Source organism: Anopheles gambiae, chromosome 2 (genome assembly GCF_943734735.2).
Source record: "Anopheles gambiae chromosome 2, idAnoGambNW_F1_1, whole genome shotgun sequence".
NCBI classification, from domain to species: Eukaryota; Metazoa; Arthropoda; class Insecta; order Diptera; family Culicidae; genus Anopheles; species Anopheles gambiae.
In genome coordinates, this window is record NC_064601.1 from 81,970,363 (window position 1) to 81,983,103 (window position 12,741).

The following is a 12,741-nucleotide window of genomic DNA, read 5'->3' on the forward strand; positions in this document are numbered from 1 at the left end:
CCACAAGCTAAGCTACACATCGGTCGCAAGCGATACGAAATATTTGTGCAGCACTGGATTGAAAAAAGAAGCAGAGACACAGATCGAGAGAATAGCACAAATAACACCACCCGTTTGAGCATTATTGACACCGACTGCGCTTATGCGTCATATGCGTTACGAGAGGAGATCACGTTACGCAGCGTTACTATGGGCTCCGCTCTCACGTTGTGAGTCTCACGGCCCTTCATTCATACATTCGTACCAGCAATCGTACTATGAGCGATCTGTGATGTGGGCTAGTCGCAAGAGAGTGAGAACAAACAAGTAGGTCGGTGTTGTCCCCGGTCGGGTTGCGGTTAATACACACAAACCGCAGCGTATGACATAAGCTTAGCGCGCGAACCGACTGCGCCAACAAGCGCACATCTCGCTCTCTATCGGTGGCCGATCGTGGTAGTCGCGCACCAGCATTTACGTGGATTGGAAGCTGCCGTCCTGTTTCGGACGCTCGATTAAGTGGAGAATTATTGCCATATTCGATCTCGAACGTTCTATACAGCGCGTTGCCAGGCAGTTTGTTGTGTGTGTTTGCTTGCTTGCTTCCGATTTTGTGCACATTCGACACCCACGCACGCACAAATAGTAAGTGTCACAAACGGCTACAGGGTGCACTGTTCTGCACATGGTTAAGTGCCCTAGGTTCGAGTCGGTCCCGAAATCTAGGTCAATCAGTCGCTCAATCAAAGTGTGTCAGACTGCATCGCGCGTTTAGGGTTGCAATAGCTCTCTCCGTCTGCTTGAATTGTGCCTACGCTTGCGTAAAAGTGCGAATGAAAGAGAAACATGCCCTACGCGAAAGGGAAGTGACTGTTAAAACCTATTCAATGAAAAAAAAAACAGTTCATATAATGTTAGACGCAAGTGACTTTGCCGACGATAAAAGTCATGTTCTGTAATGAATATTTTATCGTCCAACTAGGTCAACTAGCAATGTGATATCATTTTGTAGTTACCACACAGTTCAATCAAACCGATTAACACACCCATACAAATGTGTTGCGGAAACGCATAAAGGTGGAATTGGGAGAAGATGATGCTCATCGTACTCGAGTTTCTCTCATCGTTTGCGAGCGCGTGCAGCGCACAAGTAACCATCATCTTTTATTTTTAGCTCAAAAGAAAGGAACGGTCAGCATATTGAAAGGTGGAGAAAAAAGTGCGTATTTGTAAAATTCTTGTTCTGCTGTGCGAGGTTTACTTTTCGATGGAACGGTGACGGTCGGGTGGGGTTTAAGAATTTCACCTTTTACTAGCAGCCGTTGGACAAGACTCCGCGAAAGGGTGTTTTGGAGCAGGCCGCGCACACACACAACCATGTTCAATTACAAACACCACCACCAATGATGGTCGTTTGTTCGTTAACCCTTCGTGCATCAACTGGTTACATCCATGTATGGTGATGTAAATGTGTAGTATGTACGTGCAAAGTTGACACAATATTTTCAGTGGAATAGGTGCGCAAATCCTTTGACACATTGTTTGAAGTGTAACCACATTGCTATCAATTGACAAAAAAACGCAACCCTTAGCGCGAGATGCGTCATCGCTGTTTGTGTTAAGTGTGGGCAACATAAACGAGCGGATGCGAGATACGGCGCACGATGTAGAGGTGTTGGTGTGATGCGTTTCTGCGTGGTAGTGGTGAGCACACGGCTGGTTTCATAGCCAGCTGTGAAACACCCGAACAGACCGGTGATCTTGAAAATGTTGTTTATGTGTGCTGTGTGCGTTACCAGTGGTTTTGGGGGGGTTTGAAGCTCATCAACGGACAATTTAGGTCGCATATGTGACACGTTTGTTTGGAGGCCAATGCGAATGCTGATTGGCCCAAATCTTAGCATACGATTTATGACATGAGCATAGCGAAAATAGTAGAAGCGGTTTATGTTGCATGCACCTGTATGATTTGTAGACAAAACATCATCAATAGTGTTCAAAAATTGTATAAAATTGACAAAAAAGAGTTGACCAAGCAAGTTGGCGACCTTTTTTTTACCGTCAGCTTGTTATCACTTTGTTCTTTTGATTCGTGTTTGTTTTGTGTTTAATGCTGATAAGGTGAGCTGTACTAATTTATTGAAAATATTGCTGTGTGTGTTTTAAGTCGTAGCCTCCACTGGCAGTATCAGCATTGAATAAATTAAACTGGAACTCGATGACACAAACAACGACATACGAACTCTTTGCGGGCTTGTTGTTAATCAGCTCCGTTTGGATTTTTTTTTTCTTGAACTTCACTGACATTTAATGTTGGAGCTAAAGCTAGACTAATCCATCTCATCGCTAGAATTTTAATAGCATGCTCAACCGACAGGGAATGCTCACTGAAGGAAATTCGCTGGACAACCCCAAATCATTCTATTTCTGATTTTAGAACTGGTCATAAAATATTCATCCAATATAAGCCATGTGATGGTAAATTCATTACATTGCCACTATTCCTGGGTGGTGCTTTCTTCGGATACAATCAACTTAAAGCCCAGTCGGGTCGTAAATCGATTTGGCTGGAACGTTTTTATTACATTCCGGCTTGCTATCGTCCTGATATTGTGGACTGCCCGTGTGCCGAAATGATGTCATTGTACTTTGGGTGGTTGTTTTGATTAGAGATTCCTAAGCCCTAGCTACTAGCTAGCAGCAGGTGAGAATCACTACAACAAAATATCGTTACTCTGGTATGCGTGAGCGCTTGCTCTACAGCAAGGTATGATTTCAGCATGGCATTCCTGCTCCTACACAACATGCGGAAAACATCCGACTGTAGCATATCCGCTTATTAGAACTTATTGTAAACCACACTATCAGCTATAGACACATTGTAACACACTTCGGAAAGCCAAATCACACTATTGCAACACATTCATTATATTACATCAGCAAATCAATCCACACCATAGCAACATATCCAAACCATACCGTCCATAGAAAAAACCATTGAGACACATTTATCGAAAACAACCGAAACGCGCAACATAAGCAATTCAAGCGTTTCTGCAGCAAAGTGGACAAACAGAGAACGCATAGCAACTTATTGCTAAAAGCGCAGTGTAGGCAAAGATCGACGAACGCACCAGTTCTTTAGCTAGAACAGTTTATACTTTCCAGAACCTTCGTAAAAACACTAAAAACGCAGCATAGGCACATAATGACAGACACCTCACTCCAATACAATGTATAAATTGCACCTCATATCAATAACCTTTAATTAGGACAAAAACACATTCCAAAACCAAATGTACGAAACTTATTGAGTATAAATAAAACCAATTCAGACCGTGGCAAGTCAGATTCGTTCGGACTGTCAGGATAGGACTATGCCCATCCAACATCTATCGACTTCTCATTTAAAGAGTTTAGTTATGTCCCCCTACCCAAGGTAAGGCCTCTAAACTCCAACGTTTCCAGTAAGGGAAACCTCCTAAAGGTTTCTATGATCGCCTGGACGATCAAGTGTCAAAAAGTCCGCTTCGAACAAAGTATTATTCTACTTCGATACATGTCAGCGAAACACTGACCTACCGCGATGGTACGCGTTGATCAGTTGTACCGTATGTACGCTCATCACATTACATGGCGACCGTAACTAACTTCCAAACTTACTACACGACTGTAGCATGTCGCAGCTTGTATGGCAAATTAGGGACGTAATTATTGTTGCTTGTTGAATTTAATTGGCTCCCAGCAAATTCAAAGTGGTTCAGTGGTTCAAGCAGACAAACATCGACAAAAGCGGCGCCCCCACATCATGTACACATGCCGTATATATTTGTACGCCATCCAAAGTTTAAAAGTCCAGATGAATGCTTTGATAAAAAGTTTGCCGTACGCAAACAAAAATATGTATATAAAGCAAAAGTGTGCAAAAGTTCTATTATTGCTTGCTTTCTCGTTTCCGCATGGCTGTTTTACTAATGTAGTCAAGTGCCGCTTCATTATGTATGATTTTCATACTGAATTACGCGCGGGATTTTTTGGCGCATGTTTGGAACTGCCGACTGCTCCAATGCGTGTTTTGTTTTGGGACAAATTTTCCCCTGAGGGATTGAAAACTTAATTTTACTGTATTTTACGTGTGAACATTTTCGTTGCTGTCTTTTGGTATTAACCTTTACCGCGAGCTTGGCGGCTGTGGGCTGGATTTAGTGTCGTTATTTTATTCGAAATAAATGCTGCATATTTAATAGAACTATGGTAAACAGAAAGGACAAAGGACCATTCGTTTTGCATTTGTAAATCTGGGGGACAGGCTCCGCTATTCCAAGGGTGCAAAGGATAATTAGCAAAGGGTGAGATATAAAATCGTGCAGAACTGCACCTGTGCAACATGGTGAGATGGCATTCAGGATTACCGAAGCATAATTGGAAAACGAATCTCGTTCCCTGGAAGGCAAATAATTACTCTAAAGACCTCTAACGCATTCTTACCAGAGCATTTGTAACTCATGTCACAATGTTACTGCATATCCGTACGACACTGTGTAACTGTGCCTTGCGTAATTTTCCAACGTTACTGCATATATGTACGCGTTTGTGGAACATTAATCATGAAAAATTGTATTAAACACTGTGAATACGTGTAACGAATTCAGCAATGAATAATTAAAAATAGAACATGTTCGTTAAGTGAATGTAAAGCTCCGATGTCTTAGAGCTTGAATGCATACTTATTTATATTTGTATATTAAAAACACACCGATTTAAAACAATGTGTCTAGAGTTCTCTGTCAAAGTGTTACTAGGACATTTCTAAACCTAATCAATAGTTGAAACATGTCAAGACAATACCTAATAATTTAATAATAATCCATTAAAATTTTAGACAAATTTAGCAAATTAAGCTAGAATAATTTAACATTCCTTACCTTTTTCCGTGTTGCGGTCGGTTAATTTGAATCTTGTTTGTGTTTTTCAGTCATTTGCGTTTAGGCTTGTATAGTTTCGCCAGCAATCACAATGGGCCAGCCGCTAGTCAGCTCCTGCTGCCGATGTTATTCGCTCCGAAGCGGATCCATTGCCACGGGAGTACTCGGCATTCTGCTCTCGATCATCTCGATTATTCTAATTTTCACCGTGCGCATCGACTTCAAGACCATTCTCATGGACTGGCTGCCGCAAAATGTGGTGAAAATAATCTACGCACTCAATCTGGTCATGACGATACTGATCTCACTGCTGATGATTATGGGCGTAATGAAGGTGAGTCGAAACTCGAAACAGTACGCCAGAGGGGGAATGCTTCGGTTCGGGAAAACGACACTATGCGCCAATTGGTTTCGGTGCGTTTGTTTATTGCAGAAAAATCACTTCTTCATGATGCCGTGGGTCGTGCTGGGACTGATGCTTGCGATAGGATTGCTCATTAGCGTAATTTATAACGCGGTGGTTTACTTCATCGATGGATACGTTTTGGGCGGAACGCTCTGGATTGTGGTTGGGCTGCTATCCGTTGGTAAGTGTGGATGTTATACGCACCCGGACCAACTGGCAAAGGTTTGATAATTTTTGTGTGTTTTTCCTTGCAGTCATATACGTGTACCTATGGATCGTGGTTTACAGCTACTTCGTGACGCTGAAGAATGAAAACGATCGGGGACGTTACTCGAAGCAGCCATACCGTCGATAAGGGGGAGGGTGAAAGTAAATCAACAAACTCGTCACAAAAGCTCCCGTTGGTTTTTCAAGAGCTTGCCATCTCTTTAATTTGTTGTAGTTTTATGTTTATTAATTCGTAATCAGCATACTATTGATAGATTCACAATCAGATTGTGAAATGTTAGTCATTACTGTAAATACTTAATCGAGCTTAAAGTTTAAAGCGGTATAAAACGTAACTGAACAAAACAAAAATGCAGAAAGCAACAAAACAACTAACAAATAAATAAATCCAAACGTATCAAAAACATTAAAAAGAACACATGTAAAATCTGTGTTTGATCGCTGTATTACTCACACGGCACTAAAGGCAGAACTAACTTATTTAAAATATGTTTTTATCGTTGTTTGACTGATAACTCTCTGATTGTACTCATAAAATATTATTAAATCCCTTTACTGACACAATGATAAATAATGTACAATTTGTTTTAATAGAACTATTTCATCCGTTATTGATGACATTTCGTGATAGCAGCGTGCCTGAACCATGCTCGAACCTTCTACTCATTAAATAGTTCATTAAGAGAAGCTGGTTGTCTTGAATGTTACTACAAAGATGTGCGAAGCAAGACCGATGTGTCGTGAAATCCTATTAATGAATGCATGCACTGTACCATTCCGGAAAAGTAGGCATGATATATAGTGCGAATGAGCGTTGCAACAAAAAAACATAAGCCAGTATTTTCTTTCAAACAGGTGAAGTAGTTTCCGAGCATAAAAGCGTCTCGTTTTGTGTGATGAAAACACGCGAGCGAGACAGTCGTTGCGCAGAATAGAAAACAAAAATAAATACAGATTCAAGAACGATGAAAGCACATCATAACGGTCGAGGAGACAAGTGGGGTGAGGGGAAGAAAGTTGTATAGAAAGGCTCAAGCAGGAAAACCCGTCTGCTGTGCATAATCGGTTCGTTATACGTTGGGTGGATGTAAAAATAGCGAACGAAATGGTAAGAAACCGGCAGGAGTAGAAACAAAGATTGAAACAGCTACAGCAACCTATCTGTCGCCTGAAGGATAGGCTCGGGATGTGCTACACACACACGGACGCGCGCATACACACGTTCATGACGCTTACACCGTTCGCGCGGTGATCACGTCCCCGCTCATCGTCGACAACGGTACCGTAAGCGGAGCGATGCACAGTAGTGTCGAGCGAAGAAAGGATCGATAAGTGCGTCCAAGGGCAAGGGTAAAAGGATGGCACGCTGTTAGTGACATCGGTGCGCTGGAAGGCGGGAAGGTTGATACGATGATGAATATTATGTTAGGGTTGTTGTTGATAAGCCCGCATAAAATGGGCGGGTAAGGTGTAATTTATGTGAGCTCTGCAGGGAAGAGTCCCCCTCTTTTTTGTTTGCTTGTTGTTTGTTGCTCGCATTTCCAACTGAGCTGAAATGGTACTCAGCTTTAAAGGGCAACTGAAAGCGTCTGGTAGATAAGAGAAGAAAGCGTCTCCCAACCAAGGCACACTGTTTGCTTCCTTTCCGTTGCTGTCGCCGGTGGCACATTGATCTGTAGATGAAACCATCAGCACGCAAACAATGTCTCGCGCTACTTCAAAGCGATGAAATTTGCTTAAATTAGCAAACAAACGTGAAACAAAGCGACAAGTCGGACATGTTGAAGCGGGATGATTCTGGGGATGAGTTGTGTGTGTGTCTATAGTCCTTTCTTTCTTCGAGCTGGTCCTGTGAGTGTATGATCGATCAAGTGACATTTAGCTTATTAATTCCTATTGATTTTGAATGCCAGACCAAATGCCCCATCCGACCGGCACTTTGTGTGAAGAGATTTGTTGTAGAGATGAAGCAGGACAGTATTCTGCAGCTAGGTGCATTATCAGGGCTAGATAGCATATATTGTGGTTGATTCTAGGGATGCTTGGTTATCAGGCGTATTCTATTCTTGTAACCGAGTCGTCTCGACGTCGAGCTGATAAATGTTTTATGGTCATTTGTATGAAAACGATCACTTCTAAGTTCATTTTCTCGACTCGTATCGAATCGAGCTCAGAATAGAATAAGCCTGTATGTAAGGAAACCATTTTGGCAGATAGTGTACGATGATTAAAATTGGTTTGGCGTTAAGTCACGCACTTTTTACAGAAGCTTCACGGCGCGAATAAGAATTAAGCTTGTGTGTAGGTTGTTTTTAATTTAAACTCTTTTGCAATATTCATCTATTATGCGCTATAATCACACGTTACTCCTTTACATGTTCAGTTGCTCATAGAATGCAAAGCGAAATTAATTCCGCATGCGTTGAACACAGTCTGAAGAAACATTTTTGTTCGCGATAGCAAAACGAATTGCCCAGTGTGGTTTTCTCGGTTAAGCTGCGACAACAAAATACCGAGCTAGGTAGCGGTGTTTGATGGTGTACCGGAAGCGTTGCTGTTCAAATAGAAATTTCATTTGGATGTAACTTTGCACAACGGATCTGGATTGGTAGATGTCTGGAAAGTGTGTAAGGGAAAAATACTCTGCCAAGAAAGTGTGGAAAAAAACCTCCAATACTTCTTTTTTGCCACTGATACGTACCAAATCTATGCTTGTATTGCGGCTAGAAGCGATTGGTTTGATCTGGGGTTTATTGTAAGGTGTGCATCTTAATATAGTAACGATTTGACTTGAAACCTCCGGATCGGGCAGCAACATGATTTGGCGGAATAATTCGAATCGATTGTGAAGTATCGTAATCCTCCGACCGTTTGCTTACTGACTTGAAGGATTGCTAGATTGGGCACGGTAGGGTTTGTTAGAGCTGTGAGTAGTCGAACATTGGCTTTGCTGGTCTGTCGTTGGCAGTCGAGCGGGAAGATGCCAAACAGCAACTGCACTAGTGGTAGGTCAGTTGAATTTGGGCGGTACTGCGTTTGGTGTGTGATCAACTGTAAAGGATTTTGGAGCATGCATGAGCGAGTCAGAAAAGGATCAGGATTAAGGTAATCTAAAGAAACGTGTACATACTCTCCTCTATATTGCTGTATATTTTCATAAAAATGGTTACAGCACATCCGTTGTGCTTCAAATAAAATGGTAGTAGAACGATCGATCTTTAAATCACTATATATTCTAAAAAAAATATAAAAAAAATATTCTAAAGAATTCAAATGGAGCGTAATTCAGAAATTCCACATTGAACAAGCAAAAAATTGGAAAATTGACAGGAAAATTTGTTTTGCAACATCAAACATTATTCATTTGAATTGCAGCTATACATATCCGCAGTTTTCCATCGAATTCGTAGCAAAGAAATGAAATAAAGTGAAAAATCTATTTTTTGTATTCTTCAGAAGAAACGTTTTGTATTGCTAAACATCATTTCTATTTACAAACAATGTTTCATTATCTTCCTTGGATACATCATGCACCAAGATCTTACCCAGGAACACAACAACAATGAAAGAGCATATTTGCAAAATGATACTTTGCTCCCTTTGAATTCAGTAACGGCGATACCTGACTGCGACGAGTCTGGTGTGAACACGTACATCAATCATTTCCTTTAGCAATGGTTTCGCAGAGTTCGCCCAGCTTTTGATGTTTGGCTCGGCCTGATTACCCACCAGTGTCAAGCTGTCAATCACGGTCAACGTCGGAAAGGTTTCCGTTCCGATTTCGTTGTATAGAATCTAAGCCTTTCTGCAGGGTAATCGGGCAGTAGCGCAGTATCGACCTGTAACAATAAAAACTTTCATCAAACTGTCGCGGATTGTTTGTATCCTAGTGATTTATTGCGAGAAAGAGTTCTTCGGATGTCACATCTCGTTTGAGTGCACATTTCTCTTGTTAATTGTAGCGAGTCAACCCTTTTTTTAAGAAGGCCACAAACTAAACCATTCGATACAGATGACTGAAATTAAACAGAGAAATATAGTTCCGTCCTGATACCGATAAGATTGGTCAACCTCTGATAATTTATTGAGACTCCCCAGGAGACGAACATTATGCTAACAGTAACGGGAATACCTTAACTTTTTGTTGAAAATCGGAATGCGCGGTATGTTTCGTACAAATGTTTAGCAAATGGTTTGCGGCTGCGGTACCGTGAGCTAAACGTGTAAGATTTCTACGATAAAGCACAGTTGCATTAAAATCAATCTATTTTCCAACGTATATTTCCAAATTGGTGAACACTTTCTATTAATTTTACAAAACAGCAAAAGAGTAGTGGTTACCGTAACAAACAAAAAAAAAGGAAACTGGAAGCTAGAAATGAAAATCGTTCGGAAGTAGCTGTGCCGCACTGAAAACGGGATGCAACGAAAATAAAACGCTTGGGAAATAAATCGCTAAAGTGAAAAATACGGAAGCCCTATGAAACGAAAGGACTTCCTTTTTGCTCCGTTGCCCTTTCAATCAATAGTTACGCTTGATACTTTGCTCTTGCTGCGACAGAGCCATAGTAAAGTCTTCATCGACGATACATATTGAATGATGTAAAATTAAAAATATAAATTGAATCGGTTTTACCATCCCTCGAATTGGAAACAGTTATGTTATATCAACTGCTCGCACAAAAACATGGGTGTACAGCTATATTTATAAAATAACCGATAAAATACCAAACAAGCAAGCTGCTAATAGCATCTAACCGAACCTGTTTTTCACTACTAACTGGTATTTACGCTGACGAATCTATTAGAATCGAATACGAATGTATTCCTGTTTGAAATTTTAATAAACCCCTTTGCCCTTTGAATTGAAGGGAGTGTACTGCATTGAGCACCGTACTAGAGGGAAGCAGTAACATTCTTATGAAACACTTGAGTAAAGCTTTTCCTATTTAAATACCATCTCTCGTAGCATTGGTGTAACTGGGTCGGGAACATTCTTTTCATCGTCAACTCGTCATAACTTTGCTTCTCGTTCGAAGTTACTCTATTTGCAAGTCCGAGCCGATGAATCGGTTGTGAAAAGTTATGCTGAAGAAGTATCGCTAAAAGGCAACGCTTGGAAAGTTTCACCTACCGTGTACGGGGTTAGTAACACAACAAAGTTTGCACTAAATGTGAGCGTGCAAAAAATAAAAGCAGGGGAATATCACGACCGGTGGCAATGAAAGGAGGTGCAGTACTCGTTACGGAAGTGTTACAGCTCGATAAGTAATTATGGTATGCTATCGTTGTTATGTTATGAACACTTCTGCGACAAGTAAAGTTCTGATGTTGTATCTACCCCAAAAACACTCACACATTTACATGCGTGTTTATTCAAGTGGATCTTTTGTAAAAATGACACTGTGATACGGGCGTAAGCGTCATTAAAACATACAGGCAAATACGAACGATGGCCGGTGGAAGATTTTTTTCAAACTCAACTATTGATAGAAAAGGTTAACGCTGCTATAAAAGCTAGCTGAGCTGAGTGGAATGAAGTTTAAAATTCATGAAGCTGTTTGGTCAAAATACTACAATAGTACGATGAAGCTTTTCTGTTACAGTTTAACATTTTAATTAAAAGCATTGACCGAAAAGTTTTTCAGTACAGGCTACCAGGTCTAACGTGTCGGGTTGAACTGCTGGTTAACGTATGTTAAGTTGAATAATTTCCGCGTAAATTAAAATCAAACTAAAGTTTCCTCATTAACAATAAATATAGTTTTAGTATGCCTCACCAGTTCATTAAATTGCTTGAAAAATTAAATCACATAGTTAAAAAGGGACAGTCCTCTGTAACAAAAACAAGCCACGCTGGGGCATTATGCGGTTCTTTTTGTAATTGCCTTCGTGTCGTGTCAGCACCACAAGAGAGCCTCAAAGATACAAGATCATTGAGAGCAGTATTTTTGTATGGCTTTCTAATGTACAATCTTATAGGGTTTTTGTCTTCTAGATTATTGATTTTTGATCAAATAGAAGATAACCGCAAGGAAGAGAAGTTGGAAGTTTTCACTAATTAATTATCATGTCACGATAGAAGAAATTATTTTTTGAAATCAACAAAATACTGGAGAGTTTAGAGCAGGGGTCTCCAAACATTTCAGTTCGCGGGCCGCATTGCTTCACATATAATGGTGTTGAGGGCCATTTTTTCGTTGCCTGTAGGTAATACGAACGTTGAAATTTTATCTTTATAAGAAAATACTAGCATAATATACAAAACTCCTATTGCTTTCTATTATTTAAGCTTAGTCTACGTCGCTAAAAAGCAACAATTACATTTTCTTTAGAAATAGTCACAAACATTTTCTATTTATTTCAACCTTCACAAAGTTGCCTCGGGCCGCATAATAGGCTCTCGAGGGCCGCATGCGGCCCGCGGGCCGTAGTTTGGAGACCCCTGGTTTAGAGCATCTCAACAGTTTCAGGGTAGCACCCGAGGTAAGAAAAGTACCTATGTACTTACGTTGATGATTTATTAACCATGAAAGGAAAGCTAATCTTTATCTTTGAAGGTGTATCTTCGATTCAACAAAATTGAAGAAATCCAATGTGACTGATCTCAACTGTTAGTTGGGTTTATAATTTTTATTGTATTCATTTTATTATTTTATTTTTGGCTCAACGATCGTTGTCGGTCAAGGCCTACTAATACCACTACTTATGAGCCTCTCTTTCAATGACTTATAAGGGTTATAAAATACATCACGGATATTAAATATTATTCCTCTGACAGGAAACTATCCTGGCCTCATGATCTCTTTAGCGGTCCGCTAAGTTTCATTTTGTTACCTTAACATGCGACTACCGAACATATGTGGACAATCTCGAAGAGTAAATGTGATGCTAATGGTCAGCCATTTTCGTATTGGCTTTACAGGGCAGCTAGTCGTATTTCCAACTATCTCATATTTATATTAAACACACGTTTGTAATGCATTGGTGGATATTAAATTTAATAAATATGGTACAAAACTATAACATACGCTTTAACAAAATCTCAATGTACAAAACAGATTCAGCCATGCCTAATCTATGCGAATCAACATTGCTCGTATCGTTCATGGTCAATTTTAACCGGAACATTTAGAAAATTGAGGTATTTTTATTTGTTATAAATAAATCGTTTTGAATTAATTTATAATAACACATTAATGA

The 12,741-nt window shown here is 40.2% G+C and overlaps 1 protein-coding gene across 5 annotated transcripts; it reads left to right on the forward strand.

The window, feature by feature from the left end:
• The first annotated feature begins 341 nt into the window (after positions 1-341).
• Positions 342-6,109, forward strand: LOC1274960 (uncharacterized). Of its 5 annotated transcripts, none has more exons than XM_314160.6 (4): positions 342-624; positions 4,955-5,238; positions 5,338-5,491; positions 5,565-6,109. In XM_314160.6, exons 2-4 carry the CDS (start codon positions 4,996-4,998, stop codon positions 5,663-5,665), a joined length of 498 nt encoding a protein of 165 aa, XP_314160.4. In that variant the 5' UTR covers positions 342-624; positions 4,955-4,995; the 3' UTR covers positions 5,666-6,109. The 5 variants fall into 5 exon arrangements, with proteins under 5 accessions (XP_314160.4, XP_061508523.1, XP_061508525.1 ...); XM_061652541.1 differs by having other exon boundaries at positions 384-1,186; XM_061652540.1 differs by lacking the exon at positions 342-624 and adding an exon at positions 890-1,198.
• The last annotated feature ends 6,632 nt before the right edge of the window (positions 6,110-12,741 follow it).